Raw genomic sequence first — 23781 nt, 5'->3', positions numbered from 1 at the left:
TAAAGATATTCATCAATGTTTATTTTTCTTGTATAGCTTCAATTTTAACTCGTTACTCCATCTTTAACTTTTTTTCCTGGAATATGGTCTGAAGTAGGATATAACTTAAATTTTTTTCATGTACCGATTTTATTTTGGGATGGGGAAATGCATATTTCCAAAGTAAACATAATTCATGCTTATTTGGCTACTGGAAATTCTTTGGTTTGATGCATCACTGATAATTAGGGTGGAATCTACATGCAGCTTCTTCAGAAAGCTTTGTGCTCCATCAAGAGGACTAGTGATGTTACAAATGTCTCTCTGTGCTTCCAGTCAGGGGGGCTGCAGATTCTCCAACATAATCCAATGTTAGATTTAGAACTGAAAATGTTTTTTTCAAGTACCTATAACACCTATAAAAAGTAAAAATTTTTTTTTAAAGATTTTATTTATTTGACAGACGGAGATCACAGAGAAGCAGGCAGAGAGAGAGGAGGAAGCAGGCTCCCTGCTGAACAGAGAGCCTGATGCGGGGCTCGATCCCAGGACTCTGGGATCATGACCGGAGCCAAAGGCAGAGGCTTCAACCCACTGAGCCACCCAGGCGCCCCTAAAAAGTAAATTTTTTTAAAAAATAGGGCAAACTTATGGTATTCTTTTATAATAGTTTCAATAATTGTATGTTGTTTTTGTATCTACAAGTTTTTTGCTTAAAAATACAAATTGTTAGTAACCATTATTCTTGAGGTAAGTTAGGAATTGTATAATTTATTAGAATTCTAACACAAAATAATTGAAACATTTTATTTATTTTTATCTTGTGCCTTGAAAAAATTCATTAGGGAAGTTTAAAAACAAAAAGGAAAATGAACTCCCTCCACCCACCCCATACTCAACATCTTTAAAAAATTATCAACAATTCTGTCATTCTTCAGGTGACATTTACTGACTGCTCGTTAAGTGTCTGGAAATTTCCCAAGCCTGCCTTACCTCACTCAAAACTCAAAAAAAGAAAAAAAAAAAAAAAGAAAAAGAACTAGGTCAGTGGCAGAATTAGTACAAAGTTAATAGTTTCCTTCATGGATATCTTCCAAAAAAGGGGTCCCAGCAATATCTTCATGTTTATATGTTTTTGTAAAATTTGCAAAAATGTCTATTTCTACCATAGTCAGTTAAGACCACTGTTTCTTTCCACTTTAGTTGCCCCTTGTTTGCATTTTCCCTTCCTGTTTCTCCTGTCCTGTGGTGGCAGGTAGGAATTTCTGAGATTTTTGTTAAAGATTAACTGGGAAATATTTTTGTGCTTTGCAGTCTCTTCCATATATAATTATATTATTGCTGGCCATCTCAGTTTGGGTTATTTTCTAGGAATACTCTGAATGTAGTCACTTCAAAGAACATTTAAGAGCACTCACTCTCTAGTAGATTTGAATTCTTATATGATATCAAACTCAATAGGGGTTTCCCCAAATTTGACAACAATCCTAAAAATTACATTGCATTACTAACAGACTTGAGAATTTGACCTCTGTAAGCTGTCAAAAATAAATGCTTTAAATTGTATGTAACAGGGTGGTCATAATTTTGTGGCATTTTTTCTTGCCAAATTTAGTATGCAATGGGCCCTACCAAACCTGAAACCGTTCATGAGGTTATTATTTTTGTTGAAAGGTGAGTAAACTTAAGTTAGATATCAATCAGGGGCACCTGGGTAACTCAGTCTGTTGAGTGACCAGCTCTTGGTTTCAGGCCAGGTCAAGAGTCCTGGGATTACCCCACAATGAGCTCCGTGCCCAGCTGGAAGTCTGCTTAGGATTTCCCTCCCTCTCCTTCTGCCTCTCCCCCTGCTCACTCACTCTCTCTCTCAAATAAAGAAATAAATCTTAAAAAAAATATGTATCAACTCTCCAAAGTTATGCAAATATTAAAAGGTGAAATATGATATAAAATCACATTTTCACTTCCAAAAATCCTGGATAGTAAATACAGAGAACCATAAGATAGTGTTGCGGAACTGTTCATGACAACCCTATGGCCATGGCAATTTTGTTAACCTCCTGAAACTTCAGTTTCATTGTGTACAAAAAAAAAAAAAAGAGAGAGAGAGAGAGATCCCACTAGATCATCTTTTTTTCTTTAAAGATTTTATTTATTTATTGTGCAAGAGAAAGCAGAAGAGAACACACAAGCAGGGGGAAGAGGTAGAGGGAGAGGGAGAAGCAGACTCTCCTCTGAGCCCAATACAGGGCTCTCAGGACCCCGAGATCATGACCTAAGCCCAAGTCAGATACTTGACCAACTGAGCCACCCAGGCACCCCTAGTGTTGTCAACTATTAATTTTTGTGTGTGAGTGTGTTCCTGGTTCTTAGAATGACAAGTGACCTTTATTGAAACCTAAACATATGGGTTATTATGAGACTCTAAATCATAAACTTTCTACTTAGTTGTAGAAAGTGACACCACTTTAGGAGCAGAAAGGGGATGTTGCTGCCTTGTTATTCCCAGGTAATAAAGAAGTCCACGCTCTCTAGTTAGCTTCTGTTAAGACCTGAGGTGGTGAGGGAAGGGTTTCTTAATGCTGGGCAAAGGTAAATTCATGATTCTCCATTAGGCCTCCTCTGACAGAGCACCTCAGCAGAGTGGGTTTTAGGGTTAGGGGTACTTCATCTAAGTTGGCAAGGATAGAAGTCCATGTACCCCACTTGGCCTTGGTTGGCTGCCTTGAGTGGGAATGGGTCCCCTGATTTTCCACAGTATTTGCCTGAAGTAGAGACATTATTGTGTAAAATAACAGTTTTCCCCAATATTTTTAAAATTCTAATTATTTATTTTAAATTTGTTTAAATTCAATTAATTAACATATATTATTTGTTTCATGGGTACAGGTCTGTGACTCATCAGTCTCAAATAATACTCAGTGCTCATTATAACACATACGCTCCCCAATGTCCATCACTCCCCTCCTCTCCAGCAACCCTCAGTTTGTTTCCTAAGATTAAGAGTCTCTTATGGTTTGTCTCCCTCTCTGGTTTCGTCTTGTTTCATAAAATAATATGTTTTGTCTTGCTAGCCTGCTCTTTCCTGATCTTTGACTATGAGAGGGCAGGCATTTATTTTTCTGTCTGTGTCCATTGGCATTTCTAGGTTGCTAGTTTCTTCAGGTTCAAGCCTGAGATACAGGCGGCAAATAGAAAAATCAGGGAACACACCACTGTGTGCTTCTGATTTTTAAGACCCTTACCGGTGTGCCTTCTCTCAATCTTTCAGTCTTATTTTTGTGTTTGTTTGTTTTAAAGATTTTACTTATTTATTATTTATTTGAGAGAGTGTGTGAGCAAGGGGAGGAGTAGAGGGGAGAGGGACAAGCAGGCTCCAGACTAAGCACAGAGCCCAAGGTGGGCCAATCCCACAAACCCAGATCCCAAAATCACAACCTGAGCAGAAACCAAGAGTTGAATGCTCAAGAAACTGAGCCACCCAGGTGTTCCTTTGTTTATATATATTCAAGGTTTTTAATTATACATAGCAGGAGGAACAGGAACATTTTTCTATCCAGGTACTTTCAACTTGTGATTTTATATCTAAAAGCTATTTCTTGTGGGCAGAGTTAGGTATTGCTATTTGTTCATTTTGCCAATCTGCCTTATTTATTAGTATACTTAGACCATTTGTATTTAATATAATTATTGCTACAGCTATATTTAAATCTACAATTGTATTTTGTTTGCCCTGTTTTTTGCTCTTCTGTACCTTTTCCTGCCTTTTTTTCTGAGTATCTGAACATTTAACAAAATTCCATTGATTGCTTTCTTAGCTGTAACTCTCTGAATTCTTTTTTAAATAGTTGTTCTAAGAATTAGAACATACAGGCACCTAGGTGGCTCAGTCAGTTAAGCATCTGCCTTTGGCTCAGGTCATAATCCCAGGGTCCTGGGATCAAGTCCCTTATCAGGCTCCCTGTTGGGGGTGGAGCCTGCTTCTCCCTCCCCCACTCCCCCTGTTTGTGCTCTCTATCAAATAGATAGATTAAATCTTAAAAAAAAAAAAAAAAAAGAATTAGAACATACATTCTTGGGTTGCCTGGGTGGCTCAGTCAATTAAGCATCTGCCTTTGGCTCAGGTCATGATCTCAGGGTCCTGGGATTGAGCTCTGCATCATGCTTCCTGCTTAGCGGGGAGCCTGCTTCTCCCTCTCCCTCTGCTGCTCCCCCTGTGCACTCTGTCAAATAAGTAAATAAAATATTAAAAAAAAAAATACAGGGGTGCTTGGGTGGCTCAGTCGTTAATCATCTGCCTTTGGCTCCAGTCATGATCCCAGGGTCCTAGGATCAAGCCCCGCATCGGGCTCCCTGTTTGGTGGGAAACCTGCTTCTTCCTCTCCCACTCCGCCTGCTTGTGTTCCCTCTCTTGCTGTGTCTCTCTCAAATAAATAAAATCTTAAAAAAAAAAATACACTCTTAACTCTGTTTCTTAGTTAATATTGTACCATCTCATGTAATACATCAAAACTTTGCAACTATATACTTCCCTATTCTACCACATGTACTTTTTAATGCTCTAGTACATCTGAAACAGTAACTTTTGCTATATTTCATTTTAAAAAATACTTTAAGTAGGGGCGCCTGGGTGGCTCAGTCGTTAAGCGTCTGCCTTCAGCTTGGGTCATGATCTCGGGGTCCTAGGATCAAGCCCCGCATCGGGCTCCTTGCTCAGTGGGAGGCCTGCTTCTCCCTCTACCACTCCTCTTGCTTGTATTCCGTCTCTTGCTGTCTCTCTCTCTGTCAAATAAATAAGTAAAATATTTAAAAAGTAAAATAAAATAAAATATATTAAGTAATCTCGACACCCAACACGGGGCTCAAAAGAATAACCCCAAAATCAAAAGTTGCATGGCATGATCTACTGACTGTGCTATCAGAAGCCCCACTTTTGCCATATCTTAAAGAAATTGACAAGAAAATGGTCTTTTATATTTGCCTATTTACCATTTCTCATGCTTTTTGGCCAAATCTGTACCACTTCTCAAAACTATTTGAACTTAAAGACTACCAAAGTACACCACTGCCCCATTTTGTGAATGAACACATAAATTACATATTAAGTCTGTTCCTGACCTTTCTCATTAACTCATGACAAAGAAATATCATTTGGGGGTGCCTGGATGGCTCAGTGGGTTAAAACCTTTGCCTTCAGCTCAGGTCATGATCTCAAGGTCGTGGGATCGAGCCCCACATAGGGCTCTCTGCTAGGCAGGGAGCCTGTTTCCCCATGTCTCTCTTTCTGCCTCTCTGCCTACTTGTGATCTCTCTGTCAAATAAATAAATAAAATCTTTAAAATATATATATCATTTGGAACCAATGTGCTTAGAAACTAAAACACAAATTTAAGTAATGACACTGGGTGGCAGAACTGATGTGTTTGTTTTTCATGTTATCAGTTGCAATTTCTAAAAAATGCTACATATTGAAATTCTTTTTTTACACAATTTTATTTATCTATTTATTTTAAAAATTTATTTATTTTTAATTTATTTGACAGAGATCACAAGTAGGCAGAGAGAGAGGGGGAAGCAAGCTCCCTGCTCAGCAGAGAGCCTGATGCAGGGCTTGATCCTAGGACCTTGGGATCATGACCTGAGCCGAAGGCAGAGGCTTTAGCCCATTGAGCCACCCAGGCGCCCCTACATATTGAAATTCTTATTGAAGTTCTCTGTCCAGGGATGCGTGGATGGCTCAGTCAGTTAAACCTCTGACTCTTGATTTTGGCTTGGATCATGATCTCAGGGTCATGAGATCAAGCCCTGCATTGGGCTTCACACTCAGCCTAATCTACTTGAGATTCCCTCTCCCTCACCCTCTTTCCCTTCCCCCACCTGAGTGCACATTCTCTCTCCATCTCTTTAAAATAAATAATTAAATAGATAAATTAATAAAAATTCTCAGTCCAAACCATTAACACATCTATGTTAAGCAATATTTTGGGGCGCCTGGGTAGCTCAGTGGGTTAAGGCCTCTGCCTTCGGCTCAGGATATGATCCCAGAGTCCTGGGATCGAGCCCCGCATCGGGCTCTCTGCTCCGCGGGGAGCCTGCTTCCCCCTCTCTCTGCCTGCCTCTCTGCCTACTTGTGATCTCTGTCTGTCAAATAAATAAATAAAATCTTTAAAAAAACAAAAAAACAAGCAATATTTTAAATTCATTTTAAAGAATACCTCAGCATATCTTCAAAGTAAATGTGAAGTGTTAATTAAGGCATACCAGTATGTCTGAAATTAAAAGCTGTAGAGTATCTTATTTCCTTAGAAGTCCACTGGGAAATAGAAATATTTGAATATGTAATCAATTTATAAAAATGAACTGACATGGGGTGCCTGGGTAGCTCAGTGGGTTAAAGCCTCTGCCTTCAGCTCAGGTCGTGATCCCGGGATCCTGGGATCAAGTCCTGAGTCGGGCTCTCTGCTCGGCAGGGAGCCTGCTTCCTCCTCTCTCTCTGCCTCCCTCTCCACCTGCTTGGGATCTCTGTCTGTCAAATAAATAAATAAAATCTTTTTAAAAAAAGTGAACTGACATGTAGGAAACTTCACATACTAAGATAACTTTCACTGAGCTTCTCCAATGTGCTTGACATTAATAGTCAGGGTTATAGATGCCTTTCTTTTTTTTTTTTTTTTAATTTTATTTGACACAGAGAGAGAGATCACAAGTAGGCAGAGTGGGAGGGGGAAGCAGGCTCCCCACTGAGCAGACAGCCCGATATGGGGCTCGATCCCAGGACCCTGAGATCATGACCCGAGCTGAAAACACAGGCTTAACCCACTGAGCTACCCAGGCACCCCAAGAATGTGTATTTTAGAATGCCATTCCTGAGTTAGTGCAGAGGACGGATTAAGAAGAGGGCAAGTATGTATGAAGGTAGTGAGACTTGTTAGGAAGTTATTAAGGTAGACTAAGGAAGAAAAACAATGGCCTGCCTGAACTAACATAACTGCAGTGGGGATATTGAGGAAAATATGGACTAAAGATTATTTAAAAGATGGATGAGACAGGGCAAAATGGAGAAACTCTTTGAAATGTCTTCAAATTTCTAATTTAAGCAAATAGATGGATAGCTGTGCTGTTCTCTGAGACAAAATAGTGAGGGACTGTTAAGTTCAGCTTTGGACTTACTCAGTTTGATACCTATGGGACAATGCAAAAATGATTAGAAGGCAGTTGACTATGGTTCTTGGAGTTTAAAAGTGAGGTCTGGATTGGAGAAATTCAGATTTGACAGTAACCTCATATAGGGTAGTAATGTCCAACAGAACTAATTGTGTAACTAATTGTGTAACTAATAATGTAAGCCACATATGTTATTCTAAAATAAAAATAAATAGATATTAGATATGAAATAGATATTAATTTTACTACTTTAACTCAAAATAACCAAAATATTATTTCAATGTATTATCAATAATTAATGTGATAAAGTACATGCTAAGTCTTTAAAATCTGATGTGTATTTTACATGTAAAGCACATCTGTTAATCTGAATGCCTTTTTTATCACAAGTACTTGATTTATATATATATATTTATATTATTTATATATATATATAAATTTTATAAAATTTATAGTTGAAAAGTGATTCATATACCCAAATTGTTCCAAACAGTCAAGTTTTCCAATAACAGAAAGAAAGTAATTTTGCTTTATTTACATCCACATTAAAAAAATCCTGTTCATCCTTTTTAAAAAGAATTGACTTACCTTCAGAGCAAAAGCATATCAGTTTGAAGATTGTATTTGTCTGAATAAATGCAATAAATTTTGGGTCATTGTTCCAAGTTAATGAGTAAATTTAAATAGATAAAACACTTTTCAAATTTCTTATAAATTTTTATAGTAAATTTTTATGGTAAATTTATATAACAATGTCAAATACAGTTAAAATCTCGTACATGCTGACTCATATTTGAAAAATGTGTAAAATTATTTTTTAAAGTTTCTATTTCAAAATAAATTCTAGTGCTTGTCTAAGTAGGGCACAAACAAGCTTTTTTCTTTTCCTTGGAGCTTCAAATTTAGGACATTCATATGCAATATATTGGGAAGAAAACCACCATTTTCTTTCCTTTTTTTTTTTAAAGTAAGCTCTATGCCTAATATGGGGCTTGAACCCAGAACCCTAAGATCAAGAGTCACATGCTCCACCAACTGAGCCAGCCACGTGCCCCCACCATTTTCTTCTTGATTATTAAATATTTGGCTAGCATTTCTGTTGCTGCAAGAAAATCCTGAACTAGTGTTAATACAGTAAGTTTTTTAGAATTCTTTCACAATTCAACCAACAAAGTATGTAAGATCACTAAATTTCCTTTTAAGTCTTCCAGCAATCCTATTAGCTGATGTTGATTCACAGCTTTTGCACTCATATAATGAACATTAAACCGTACCCTTGACAACTGTCATAGAGACCATTTTAAAAAACTGACCACAACTATCTTCAAAATGTATCACACAGGTAGAATGAACAAATAAGGGGAATGTTTCATTTAAAAATTTCAAAAAGATCTGACATTTTACCTAACTTACCTAAAATGCCATTTACTGTGACAGAAATAATTTTTTTATCTCATCTATCTGATGATCTGGGGGCTCAGATCATGATCTGCAGGTGCTGGGATGGAGCCCCACATAGGGCTCCCTGCTCAGCAGGGAGTCTGCTTCTCCCTCTACCTCTCCCCATGGCTCCTGCTATCTCTCTGTTTCAAATGAATAAATAAAAAATTCTTTTAAAAAATAAAATAAAAAATGGGGTGCCTGGGTGGCTCAGTGGGTTAAGCCTCTGCCTTCAGCTTGGGTCATGATCTCAGGGTCCTGGGATCGAGCCCCGCTTCGGGCTCTCTGCTTCCCCCTCTCTCTCTGCCTGCCTCTCTGCCTACTTGTGATCTCCCTCTATCAAATAAATAAATAAAATCTTAAAAAAAAAAAAAAAAAGCTATACGGGGCACCTGACTGGCTCAGTCAGTTGAGGAAACAACTCTTGATCGTGAGGTCATGAATTCAAGCTCCACTTTGGACACAGAGCTTACTTAAAAAACAAACAAACAAACAAACAAACAAAAAGGCTACACAAGTTTTAAGCCATGAATTCAAATTATTGCTTCATAAATGTTTTAAGTCCTCTGAGACAAAATGTATTCCAAATTTTGAGCTGCAGCTCCTATATTACATAACTCATCCAAAGAAAAACACTTTTCAGATTCTAAATCAATTAATCTTTGATAGTTAGGAAGGTCCTTTATTCTACAATGTTTGGTTACCTAACTAAGGACTTTGTACTTTCTTAATAAAATATTTCTTGGGCTTTAATTCATAATTTTCTAACAATTTCTGCTACTGAAATATTTTATTACCTATTCAAAACCAGTTCTTTTTTCATGTGAAAATCCAAGCTGTTTTATAGCTGGCCAAACTTAAAATCAACCTTAAAAACTGTTTAAGAAGTTTTGTTGAACATTTAATTCTAATTTCAAGTGACTGAAGTTCAATTTTTTGACTTTGAAAGATTTCATTCATTATGCATTTGCTGAAACTGTCTCAGTATTATCCACTTCTTTACTGTCTTTTTCAAATATCAGCTTTTTGGGGCACCTGGGTGGCTCAGTTGGTTGGGTGGCTGCCTTCAGCTCAGGTCATGATTCTGGAGTGCTGGGACCGAGTCCTGCTTCAGGCTCCCAGCTCCACAGGGAGTCTGCTTCTCCCTCTGACCTCCTTTCTCACACTCTCTCTCAAATAAATAAATAAAATCTTCAAAAAAAACAAAAACAAAACAAACAAACCAGCCCCAGCCAGCTGCAATTAACCATTCATCATGAAATGTGTAACGTACCTTCTTCCAGTCTGCTTATTGTTCCAGTTGTAATACTAGTTTCTGTATCTCTGTTTTTCAGTATGCCTTCATTTTAAATTTAAAAATGTGCATATATTCATGTCTGAACTAGAAAGATAATTATAATTAAAATAAGTATTTCAATTAATTATCAATTATGATTTATATAAGTATCACTGTAATTCTTATTGTCTGTATAAAATACTCAGGTAAAGATGCTATGTTACATTAATTCATAGAAAAAAATAACGTGCCCTGAATCCATCTGTTGACACCAATGCAGTGATGTGTTTTATGTAGTATTACACATGACACAGGAGTTTGACAGGCATACTACAATAATCATGAGCAAGGTAGCAAGTTAACTGTATTTCTAAGAAAAAAAGTTGTTAAAAATATTTTACACTGCTTTTTAATATTTAATTAAATAAGAAATCCACTTAGTCCTACTGAGCTCAAGTGCTTAATAGCCACAGATAGCTAGAGGTTACTATATTAGCACATACAGAAGTGATTGATAGCCAAAAGGCTTGCAATTTTTATTCTATTTTTCATTTATTTTATCTAATTTCCAGGGTTTTGAACTTATCTGGGTTGTTACTCTTGCATTCTTACTAAAAGTAAGGCAGCAGAAATGGAAATGGTTGGATGTTCTGTACAGGACTCCTTATAATATACATCATGGCCTACTCTAGTAGACATGGGCCAATCTCTAAAAAAACTATATAGTTCCTAAAAAGAATCAACTTTACCTCTTTGGAAAATGCCTTTTAAATGTGTCAATGAAAGTTTAACAATGGGGTTTCAAAAAAATTTTTTTAAGATGTGTAGCACACAATTTACAAATGATAAAAACACATATAATATCCTTTATTATAAGTTCCATATAGCCAACTGATTCTCATAGAAGCTTTTGTTGATTTTTGCCTAACTCTTGTATCTGTAGCCAATCTGTGGTTACAGTTTGACCAGGACTTTACAAATGGAGTTGCATCGCAATCTGCAATTTCCCCAATAAACTTATTGTCATTAGATCTGATATGTGATCTATTGTTAAACTATTTCTCACCCTTGTACAAATTATGTTCATTAAATTGAAACCTCTTTCAGCTTCAACATTATTGATGGCAATAGTGTTAACTATCTTTTTAGCTATTTGTATAGTTGTAGGAATTGAAACACTATTTGATTTTATATTATTATTTACAAATTCCTGAAAATCACTCAAATCAATTTCGTATTTTAAAATTTCACATAGATGAAATAATTTTTTTTCACCAGGTACCTATGGTGAAGTCATTTCTTCATAAGGCCGTGTAGAGGGTTCTAGCAAGTCAAAATAATTAAAAATACTTTCATCATGGTTTCTGTCAGTTATAAGATGTAAATGCATGTGTTCAATTATGTTTTCTAGTAACATACACCTAGGAAGAGCATTAAATTTATATATATATTTTTAAAGATTTTATTTATTTATTTGACAGAGATCACAAGTAGGATGAGGCAGAGGGTGGGGGGAAGCAGGCTCTTTGCTGAGCAGAGTGCCCGATGTGGGGCTTGATCCCAGGGCCCTGGGATCATGACCTGAGCCGAAGGCAGAGACTTTAACCCACTGAACCACCCAGGCAACCCTAAATTTATTATTTTTACTAAATGGAGTATCTTAAACTTATCTGACTTAATCAAACCTTCAATTTGAGACTCATGCTTTCCAGTACCAATTTTTAAATTTTCCAAGGCTCTTATGGTACGTTTGATCAATTTTTGTGCTTTCTGAATATTAGTTGATCTGGACTGAAATGCAGTTGAAAGTAGTGAAAATTCTTGAAGAATGTCAATCATTAAAGCAAGGTCTTGCAAAAAATGAATGTTAGCTAATCTCTTTGCCAAACCAGAGTAAAATTAGAAAAATGCATATATAATACAGGATATGCATGCCATACAGCAGTAGCAGCTTATAAACTATATGCCACCCATCTTGGTCCCATTACCTGGCTAATTTTAATAATTTCAATTTCAAGATCTTTAGCTACATTTTGTAAAAGCTTGTTTTGATTTTTATTAGAGTGGTGATAAGTGGAATAAATCTTATCAAGAAGTAGTTTAAAATAGTTGTTTTATTTCAGATATTGAATCATCAAGTGACAACTGAAATCAATAGTTTAAACAATTCCAAATAATGATTTTAGGAAAATTTTCCAACAACTTTGTAGCTACTTCAGACTTTCTTCCCAGAATTATATTAGCACATCAGAACAAAATGCAACTAAATTTGCTTTCAAATATTCATTAGTAAACCCACAATCATTTAAAGAACTCAATGTTGTATTGAAAATACACTCTGCTGCAGATGACACCAATTCTTTTAAAACAACAAATAACATAACTGGTGTGGGAGCCAACCGAACTGTGCACTGGAGATAAACCATTAGAGTGCTTTTCTTCGAAACTGTACATGCCTCATCAATTATGATGCAGATTTTGGCATTCTCTCCTATAATATTCTTAAATATCTTCATTTTCATTTCTTTTGCAATTATGTTCTGCTATTCTTGTTGCACTGTATCATGTATTTAAACAGCTGACCTCTCCATTTTTCTCTTATAATTCTACTGCCCCCTCAATATCAGATAAAGGTCTATTGTGTTTTACTAAACTGTAAACAGTACTGAAAACTTTTACAGTAGCATCAATATTTTTATTATTTTGTTTATGCACTAAATCAGAATTTGAGTCATTAATTGATTCCTTTAACAAACCCTGAATTTTACCATGGGCTTTAGAGACATCGTGTTCCCTAATTTTTTTCCGCAGAGAAGCCTGTCTAGTAGTTTTATTACTGTGATTAGGGGTTACTAAATACACAATATATTCCTTAGACACATGGACATGCTTTTCTGCTTTTGATCCCAAATGCCGAACTACTGAACAATCCTTACATCCTAATTTACCTTCTTTTAATTTCAAGCCATTTGTACTGTTCTGTAAACATAAATGCTTGTTTTTCATTCCAACAATATGGAAGCACAAGATTATCAGTTTCTTCCTTTGATGAATATGATGGATTTTCCTCAATGATTGGCTGTTCAACAATATTTGAAATCTGATTCCTTCGACTTAGACAATCCACAATGATTTTTGCTATTATTATTTTCTGTGTCTGTTTTCACCTTCTTCACATTTAAAAAATGCAAAAAATCTCCCTGTCGTTTTGGCATTTTAGGGAACAGAATCTGAAAAATAATTTTACATATATAAGTAAAGTTCTTGAGAACACTTTAAGGACTAATGTAAAAATTTCTGTTAATGATTTCTTTACAAAATTTTAGAAATAAATTTTGAATTAAAATACTTACACTGCGGGCATCTGGGTGGCTCAGTGGGTTGAAGCCTCTGCCTTCTGCTCAGGTCATAAACTCAGGGTCCTGGGATCAAGCCCCACATCAGGCTCTCTGCTCAGCAGGGAACCTGCTTCCTCCTCTCTCTCTGCCTGGCTCTCCACCTATTTGTGATCTCTGTGTGTCCAAAAAAAAAAAAAAACAAAAAAAACCAACTTAAATAAATAAATAAAAAAATAAAAGACTTACACTGATTTTCAATTTGTACCTATAACTTCAATATGACTTGCTATTTGTTGAAAAATTCACTATCAGCTTTTTTTTAAGTTTTTAAAATTTTTTTAGTAATCTCTACACCCAATGTAGGGCTTGAATTCATGACGCTGAAATAAAAGCTGGATGCTCCTCCTGACTGAATTAGCCAGGTGACATTTTTAAAATTTTATAGCCAATGTCATGAAATCTGACTATGAATGTCTGATTAACATCCAAGTGAACAGAGAAGTTGCTCATATGATTTACGACTGAGTATAGTTCCAATGTGAAAAGTGGTTAATATTTTCATTTAATAAGAAAAGTGAAAAGATGAAGATGTATACCAAAACTTCGCTCACTTATCAATGACATCATCTTTGTTGAATCAAAGAAGAGTTTTCAAGTATTATAAGGTTTTCTCAATTGTTCACACAGCACACAGTCCAGCAATTTAGAGATGTATCACATTTTTAGGCTTAATCTGCATTAACATTTTCTTTCTAACATTAACCACTTTCTTAAGTTTAGATAATCAGTAAATAATAAATCAAGCCCTGATTTGTGGATTGACATTTATGGTGTAAATACTCCAATCATGTTGCAGGAGAATGCTGTTATACAGTATTTCTACCACTCAGATACAATAGGTATAAATAACCTCAAATTAAGATATGATGAGTTTTGAGTATTTACTACCTTAAATGTAACAACTTATTTCCTTGTAACTTTATATACTTTAAATTTTAAAATATACTTTAATTTTTAACAATGATTATGTTTAACAAATCTGCCCACAAAACTCCCGAAAATCTTACAATCAGTTCTTGCAAGCCAGTTCAATCAGTTCTTGTAAACCACCTCCAACACACTTTGCACTTAATGAAAGAACTGAAAAACCACAAATATAATATACTTACATTGCTATGACAGGTGCTAGGCTCTTCATTATCACCACAGACCAGAACAATGTATTCAAGAATGTGTTTTGATGGTCCTTCCTAAAAAGGAATTGAGCAAATTTACAAGTCATGAAAACCATTCAAACCAAATTTGCATTTACAGTCAGGAGGTTTTTGTTGTTGGAATTAGCAAGACTTAGCAAGACTTCCTCAACAGAGAAGGCTTGCAGGTGGCACAGAATAATCAGAAACAAAAGCAGCACAGGAGCAGATTTCAGAGTAGATTAGTAAGTAATGATGACAAAACCCAAAGAGAAACTAAATCTACACAGAGGAATAAAGCCATGTGGATTCCTTTGGAAATGGAAAATAGTACAGGGATTGTATTAAAAAGACACATCATGGTACTATATTCTTTAACTGGCTGACTATCGATAATCTTTTAGATATCTAAACTCAAAATCACAGAGTTCTTGAATAGCTCTGCTTTATCCTCCATATCCTTACACAAGCAAACATCAAGCCCTGACTTTTTCAATTCTTTCTTTACATATATACTACCTATAGAATACACCAAGCCCTAAATACCTGGGTCAAAACCCTAGATTTTATTCTATAGGTAAATGAACCAGTCAACAGTGCTGAGATGGGAACACTATTAAAGCTGTGGTTCAAGATTAGGAAAGTATGAAGTGTGGGAAGACTAGTAACGAGATGATCCAACAATAGTAATGTAGTATTAAAATAAAAGGCTAGAAGAACAATCAGGAAGTAAACTCTTCTATATGTATATTACAATAAAATTTGTAATAAAAGGGCTCCTTTCGTACTTACAAATTTTTATCATTCTTTTAGCATATTGTGTTTAGCTACACGCATGCGTATATGCATATGGCAGAACTCAAAGAGGATGCTGTGCTATAATGCAGACTGAAGGCTGGAAAGAGATTTATAGGAAGACTCAGGAATTCATAATAGAGTATGTTAAGTAGTAACTGTTTGTATCTGAAGAACCCTCAAGCAGAGAACTGTACCCAGGAGCATTTCATCTTTAACTGATGGTACTATAAAAAAACAGAGAAATAAGCATATACTAGTGGAGCCCAGCAGAGGATAGGGTTATAAAGGTAAGTAAATTCTGTTTCTGAGTATATTCTAAAACTGAATTAAATTATCACTGTTCTTTTCCTGTGGAACAATTTAAAGGCAATGGTGGGGGGTGTGGGGGCACCTGGCTGACTCAGTCATAGGAGCCTGACTCTTTTTTTTAGTGTATGTGCTCCTGAAGCGAGCATGGACTCTTGAGCTCCTGGTTGTGGGTTTGAGCCCCATGTTGGATATAGAGATTACTTAAAAATAAAATCTTAAAATAAATAAATAAATTAAATAAAATATGGAATATTTTTACTCTTCTTTCTGATACTGAAATTCCACTTAGAGTATACAAGCATACCTCTGAAATATTACAGGTTCAGTTCTAGACTATTACAATAAAGCGACTATCACAATAGAGTCAAATGAATTCTTAGGTTTTCCAGTGCATATAAAAGTTACGTTGGGGTGCCTGGGTGGCTCAGTGGGTTAAAGCCTCTGCCTTCAGCTCAGGTCATGATCCCAGGGTCCCCGGATCGAGCCCTGCATTGGGTTCTCTGCTCAGCGGGGAGCCTGCTTCCTCCATTCTCTCTGCCTGCCTCTCTGCCTGCTTGTGATCTCTGCCTGTCAAATAAATAAATAAAATCTTAAAAAAAAAAAAAAGTTATGTTTATACTATACTGTAGTCTAGTCTGTAGTCTGATGTAATGTCTAAAGAAATGTACATAGCTTATTAAAAAATACTTTATTGCTAAAAAATGCTAACCATCATCGGTGCTTTCAGTGAGTTATCAGCAATAATCATTAAAAAAAGTTTGAACTATTATGGGAATTACTGAAACGTGACAGACACAAAATGACCAGATGCTGTTGGGAAAAATGTTGAGGACTAACTTGCTTGATACAGGGTTGCCACAGACCTTCGAAAACACACAGTATCTGTGAAGCACAATAAAACCAAATACAATAAAACATGGTATGCCTGTGTAATTTGCTTCTCCACATAGATCTATCAAATATTCGATCCTCTTTTCTGAAACAAGGCTGAATTAAATAAGAGGTTCTATCAAGTTGGATGTACAAAACTCTGAATGCAAAAATGCAAAAGATTCTCTGTATTTAAAATTAAATTAAGAGAGTTTTAAACCTCAGCTGAAGAACATCTGGTATGTTAATTCAGTGAGCTTACCACATAATTGTTTATTCCAGAGTATTACACAAACTTACTCCTATTTATTTTTCCAATCTCAATCTTGTAGTTTCCCTCTGTTTCTCAAAGGCACTTGTTATAACACCCATGTCACTCCTAGTTCTAGTTGCACAAAATATCAATTTTATAATGTCCCATTCAGGGGCGCCTGGGTGGCTCAGTGGGTTAAGCCTCTGCCTTCCCCTCAGATCATGATCTCAGGGTCCTGAAATTGGGGCTCGGCAGGGAGCCTGCTTCCTCCTCTCTCTGCCTGCCTCTCTGCCTACTTGTGATCTCTGTCTGTCGAATAAATAAATAAAAATCTTTAAAAAAAAAAATGTCCCATTCATTTGTTTCTAAACCACAGTCAGGAGGAACAAAAATTTTTCCCAAAGACCCATGAAATATTCCTTCCAAATGCTTTTCCGTACCAAAAAAAAAAAAAAAAAAAAGGCATTGTGGCTCTTCAATTTCCACAGCTACATCATTACTCTACAACATAGGGATGGTAGAACCACATCCAATCTATCTTGGTACCCCCAAACTTATAAGGTCCCAAGTGTCAAAAAAAAAAGGGGGGGATTACCATATGTATTATTAATGGGGAAGAATGTCAAGGAAATATCTTGTAAAGAATTTCCATATGAGGGGGGGGCCTGGGTGACTCAGTGGGTTAAGCCTCTGCCTTCAGCTTAGGTCATGATCCCAGGGTCCTGGGATCCAGCCTGCTCCTACCCCACCCCCACCTGCCTCTGTGCCTATTTGTGATCTCTCTGTGTCAAATAAATAAATAAAATCTTAAAAAAAATTTTTTTTTCCATATGACCCTACTGGAAAAAGAAACAAGAAACAAGATCTTAACACCGCAACGTTTAAAGAGGGGATATTATTTGATTTAGAAAACTGACATTTGGAAAAATGGATTATCAGGATGTCCTAAACCTATAGCAATTAACAAAAAACATTAAACGGGCACTCATTTAAAGAAAAATTATACAACTTTGACAGCAAACCTCAACTAATCACTGGTTTGGAGAAGTTTCTGGCTAGCTACCACTTTAAACAGACCTTTTTTTTTTTTTTTTTTTAATATTTATTTACTTGACACAGAGAGAGCAGGAACACAAGCAGAGGAGTGGGAGAGGGCGAGGGGGGCTTCCCGCTGAGCAGGGAGCCCGATGTGGGGCCTGATCCCAGGACCCTGGGATCATGACCTGAGCCGAAGGCAGACGCTTAAGGACTGAGCCATCCAGGTGCCCCTAAACAGACCTTTTAGAAAACATTACACTTTTGGGTGAAAACCATCCCCCAATACATCATGACCCCAGTTCCCCTAAACCAAGGCTTTACAAAGCATGGCTCACAGAGTCACATGTCCCTTTATCTGTTCCCAAGTGAAGATTCCTGGGTCCCACCTTCAAAATCTGATTCAGCAGGTGTGGTGTGAGGCCCAGAAATCTGCACACTTACACTTCCTAATGCTCAGAGACCACTGTCCCAAAGGGAAGACAGTCTGAAAACCACGTGTGTTCCTGGTGATGCAGGGTCTTCATTATGAACGTCAACTCCTGCATTATGCTGTAACATGGTGATCTCAGAGGTTGGAGAAGTCTTCAAGCTACCTGCCTTGGCGTTATGAAGCTCCAGAACGCTCACACTTTGAGTGCTTGCAACCCTTCTTGCTTTCTACGGTCCCTTCCCTCTAACCTGCAGGTCGTGTTTCAAAGGACACTCTTGCCCTGCTTCCAAACACACTCTTAAGAGAGCACAACTTTGCCCAGATGAAGTATAAAGTGGCGCTAATGAAGGCGTAAGAAGCGTGATTCCATGTGCAACGTGTCCTTTCGGGCACAGTCTTTGTGGTGGCCCCGTAGGTGCTCAGAGACCCCTTTCGGTAAATTCCCTAATCCTGTGCCACACTCCCCAGTGCCCAGTACCTGCAAGACATTCACACCCAGCTGCTGAATGACGAACGGACAGGTGAGGTATCATCACAGAACGGCTTACCGCGCATAGGTTTGGGATTGGAAACACCCGAATTTCGTTGCTACTTACACTGACAAACTGAATGTCATCTTCATTTTCATCCGTTGTTGCCTCAGATGCCTCAGGCCCAGCTGGAGGGACAGACTCTATCATCTATAAAAATAAGCCAGAACATGCTTATCTACAGACAGCCACGTACCTGGAGGAAGAGATTCTTCCCAAAAAGAACGAAAAAGGAAGAGCTGCGTAAGACAGACAGCAAGCTCTCGAGGAAACCGAACTGAGCACAACTGCACGCAAATCCCACCAAGAACAGGGCTCGATGGAGTCGGGCTCTGCCTCTGCAGACGTGGAGCCATCCACAGGGAGGGACGCCGAAAACGACTTACCAGCCCCTGCGAATTCCCCAAATCTCCTCAAGGAGGAGGGATGCACGCACACCGCCGAAGAGCGAGCCTGTCTCAAAATGTCGCTCTCACGGCCCGAGCAGCGGCAACAGGGACCCCCGTGGCCGGCGCACAGGGCCGGGGGCGGCCGGGCGGCCATTGTTACTGCTGGTTCCCCGCTCAGACCCGCACCAGGCCCGAACGCGGAGCTCGGCCCGAGACGCGGACACTGTCGGCCCGCCGCGGCGGCGGCTGGGCGCCGCGCACCAGGCCTCACTCTCAACAAAACACAAAGCCCTTCCCGGCTCGCCTGAGAATGCCGCGGCCCAACGCTCGCCCACTCACCTCCGACCCCGGGTCTCCCATTTCTCCGACGGCCTAACTGACAGCACCACCGCTCCTGCGGTCCCCGCCGCCGCCGCCGTCGCTGCCGTCCCCGCTGCCGCTGCCGCCGCCGCCGCCGCCACGACTTCCCTTCCCGCCCAGCACCGCTTCGCGCCGCCGTGACCCGCCCCTGCGTGAGCGCCGACGCCGCCGACGCCACCGACGCCACCGACGCCGCGGGCGGAAAGAGGTGCGAAACCGCTTCACAAGGAGGAGCGACCGGCTCTGGGCCGCTATCCCCCGGAGCCTCTGTCTCGCAGTCCCGGCCTGCCTTCCCCGGGCCGCGCGGGGAGCCGGGAGTTGTAGTTCTGGTCGCGCCCGATATTGAAGAGAGGAAAGGGGCTCTCAGCCGCGGCGCTTGCGGTCCTGTAGGCTGTTACCGCACTAAAGCAGTGTACTAGATGGCCTTTCCCTCTAAATCACTGTTTCCCTCTCCCCACCTTTCTTTTTTCTGTTTTTCCCTTTTCTTCTTTTTTAATAGAAATATTGGTCTAGATAATCTAGATCAGTGGTGTTAAAATGCTCTTTCATTGTTTGCTTAGATCCTTACCAAATTAGTGGCTGACTTTTTTCTTCTCATTATTTGCACGTAAATGATTGCGAACAGATAGTTTATGAAAACAAATATTTACTGAAGATATTTTTAATAAAGATTTTATTTATTTACTTGAGAGAGGGACCGCACAAGCAGGGCGTGGGGGAAGGGGGAGAAGTCGACTGTGCTGAGGCAGGAGCCCTGATGGGGCTCATCCCAGGACCCTGGGATCGTGTCTTGAATCGAAGGCAGATGCTTAACCGACTGAGTCTCCCAGGCGCCCCCTGGCGATATTATTTCAAACCTTTTTCTCCTGGCCCAATGAGCCTAAGATCACCTAACAAATCTGTAGTCCCCTCAAATCACATTTATGAATTTGACTGTGACCTGCTATGAATGAGATCACACAACAGAGGAACTATGAGACATGTTACAAGACAAAGGAATAGAGTCATTAGGAAATTTTAAGGAAGGGTAGAGGTAGGTGAAACTTTTGTGAAGCAGTATTTTGATAAGTAGCCAATTAGGGCTGTGTGTAAAGAGATCAAGGTCACGTCTAGACTACAAAGTAGACCCAGAGTCCTGTTAACTTGAAAACTACAGAGATAACATAGATAGTGATTGTTGGCCCAGAACCCCCTTATCTGGAGCTCTGCCCTTGGTTTGGTGTGAAGCTGGTTCTCTGTGTCACAGTGATCAGCCAAGGGAGGAATATTTCATTCTTACTAATAGATTTTCAAACAACAAAGCTGTTACTCCATGATTTTAGAGAACACATTTTCTCATTGTGTAAATAGGAAAGCACTAGTCACCAAGGTCACCTTGACTCTACAAGTGCAGTATTTCTTTGGGAGAAATATTGTCTGTTAATTTTTCAGCTGGCTTTATCTCTCTTTCTGTTATTTGAGCCCAGCAGATATTTACTTTCTCATTTGGAGGTCTGTTTTTGCTGGTCTAAATGAGAACATGGCATTTGATTGCTTATGTTGGTAGCTAGTATTTGATGGATCTGTTTGATTTCTCCACAGTGCACGACAACTGCAGGTGCATTTGTACCAACTAAATTTGGGACTTGCAGATGAGAGTTGAGAAAAAAACATCTGCTAAGATGATAAACCCAAAAGCTGCATGTAAATTAACCATTTTTAAATCTCTTAAATGTCTAGATGAGATTTGAATTTAAACAATTTTCCTAATGTGCTGGTGAGAGTTCCATGGAACATGTACTGTGAATGGATGCAGGTGGGAGTCATTCAGTTAAGTTCTCGGAAAACAAACAGTAAATATGTGGCTGTAGCCCAAATATGCTCATGCCTTTCAATTCAGTAATTGTTGCAGGGATAGTTTTCTCTCTTTCTCTCTCTTTTTAAGATTTTACTTATATATTTGAGAGAGAGAGAGCATGCCTGAATGAGTGGGGGTGGGGTAGAGGGAGAAGGACAAGCAGACTCCCAGCTGAGAAAGGAGACCACCCCAAGGCTTCATCCCAGGACACTAAGATCATGACCTGAGCTGAAGGCAAATGCTTAACTAACTGAGCCACCCAGACGCCCCTGGAATAGTCTTTTTTATTTTAGATATTCTAATAGATGTGTGGTGATATCACTTAAATTTGCATTAACCTAATTACTAATAATTCCGAAAATCTTTTTATGCATTCATTTGCATATATCCTCATTGATCATGCCTTTTAAGGTCTTCTGCCCATTATTTAGATTACTTTCTTTATTGAATTTTAAGAATTGTTTATTCTAGATTCAAGACCTTAACAGATACGTGATTTCCAAATATTTTCTCCCAGTCTGTAGCTTGCCTTCCCATTTTCTTAAAATTGTCTTTCAATGAGAAGTTTCTACATTTGACAAAGTCTACTTAAGAATTTTTACTTTACTTGATCATGCTTTTGGTAGTATATCTAAGAAATCTTTGCATAAGCAAAGTTACAAAATTTTTTTTTTAAAGATTTTATTTATTTATTTGACAGATGGAGATCACAAGTAGGCAGAGAGGAGGAGCAGGCTCCCTGCTGAGCAGAGAGCCCGACTCGGGGCTCGATCCCAGGACCCTGAGATCATGACCCAAGCCGAAGGCAGAGGCTTTAACCCACTGAGCCACCCAGGTGCCCCAAGTTACAAATATTTTTGTCTTTGTTTTCTTCTAGAAATTTATAATTAGGTTTTAATTTTAGGTCTGTGATCCATTTTGAGTTCATTTTTACCTATGATAGGTATGGATTGAAGTTCATGGTTTTGCATATGAATGTATAAATGTTTCAGCACCCATTGTTGACAAGATTATCCTTTCCTCTCTGAATTGCCTTTGTACCTTTGCCAAATACCAGTTGTTCATATATCTGTGGGTCTGTTTCTAAACTTTCTATTATGTTCTGTTGATGTATTTCTATCTTGACACCAGTACTATGCTGTCCTGATTACTGTAGCTTTGCAATAAGTCTTGAAACCAAGTGGCGTTAGTCTTCCTGCTTTAATCTTTTTCAAATTTTCAGTTTTCTTTAATTTCTCTCAGCAACATTTAGTATTTTTCAGTGTATAAATATTTCACACATCTTGTCAGTTTAGTCACTAGGGGTTTCATATCTTTTGATGCTATTGTAATTGGTATAGTTATTCAAAATTCAATTTGACTTTTTTAATGGCTGAATAGTATTCTACTGTGTATATATACCACATTGTTTCTATCCTGTCATTTCTCAACAGACACTTAAATTGTTTCCAGGTCTCAGTTATTGTGAATAATGGTGCAATGAACATCAGAGTGCAGGTATCTCTTCAAGATACTAATTTCCTTTTCTTTGCATATATATCTGAATTGGGATTGTTGGATCATACAGTAGTTCTATTTTATTTTATTTTTTAGAGAGAGGGAGGGGTTTGCAGGGAAGGCAGAAGGAAAGAGAGAATCTTAAGCGGACTTCACGCCCAGTGCAGAGCCCAATACAGAGCTTCATCTCAAGATCCTGAGATCATGATCTGAGCCAAAAATCAAGAGTTGGACGCTTAACTGACTGAGAAACCCAAGTGACCCTCTATTTTAATTTTCTGAGGAACTTCATACTATTTTCTGCAATGGTGTGCCAATTTACATTTCCACCAAAGAGTAGACAAGCGTTCTCTTTTCTCCACATCTTGGCCAATGCTTGTCATCTTTTGAATTTTTTACAATAAACATCTTACAGAGAAGAGGTGATGTTTGACTCTGGTTTTGATTTGTATATTCCTAATGATTAATGATGTTGAGCCCTTTTTATTTTAAATTTTTTTAAATTTTTATTTATTTATTTGAGAGAGAGAGAGAGAGAGATAGCCAGAGAGAGCATGAGTGGGAAGTAGGGGAAGAGGGAGAAGCTCAACAGGGAACCTGGTGTGATCCTGGGTTCTGGGATCACGACCTGAGCAGAAGGCAGATACTTAACCGACTGAATCACCCAGATACCCTGAGCCCTTTTTAATATACTTGTTGTCCATTTGTATGTCTTCTTTGGAAAAATGTCTATTCAGGTCCTCTGCCCATTTCTTATTTGGGGATTTTTTGCTATTGAGTTTTATAAGTTCCTGTATATATATATATATTTTTAAAGATTTTATTTATTTGTCAGAGAGAGTGAGCACAGGCAGACAGAGAGGCAGACAGAGGCAGAGGGAGAAGCAGGCTTCCCGCTGAGCAAGGAGCCCGATGTGGGACTCTATCCCAGGACCCTGGGATCATGACCCGAGCCGAAGGCAGCTGCTTAACCAACTGAGCCACCCAGGCGTCCCAGTTCCTGTATATTTGGATATTAACCTCTTATTGGATATGTGGGTTTATAAATATGTTCTTCCATTCTATAAGTTTAGCTTTTCA

General features: G+C 38.3%; 1 protein-coding gene across 1 annotated transcript in view; it reads right to left on the bottom strand.

The window, feature by feature from the left end:
* ZNF451 (zinc finger protein 451) overlaps nucleotides 1–19627 on the bottom strand; it is a 147049-nt gene extending 127422 nt beyond the window's left edge. Inside the window, exons 1-2 of the mRNA XM_080807264.1 lie at nucleotides 19347–19627; nucleotides 18685–18768 (exon numbers count right to left, since the gene is read on the bottom strand). Of these exons, the coding sequence (XP_080663390.1) occupies nucleotides 18685–18768; nucleotides 19347–19367 (105 nt within the window). The 5' untranslated portion in view covers nucleotides 19368–19627. The remainder of the gene's footprint in view (nucleotides 1–18684; nucleotides 18769–19346) is intronic.
* Nucleotides 19628–23781: the final 4154 nt, after the last annotated feature.

Source organism: Martes martes, assembly GCF_963455335.1.
Source record: "Martes martes genome assembly, chromosome: 6".
Lineage (NCBI taxonomy): Eukaryota > Metazoa > Chordata > Mammalia > Carnivora > Mustelidae > Martes > Martes martes.
Note: the sequence above shows the minus strand (reverse complement) of the source record. Positions and strands in the feature narration are given on the sequence as shown.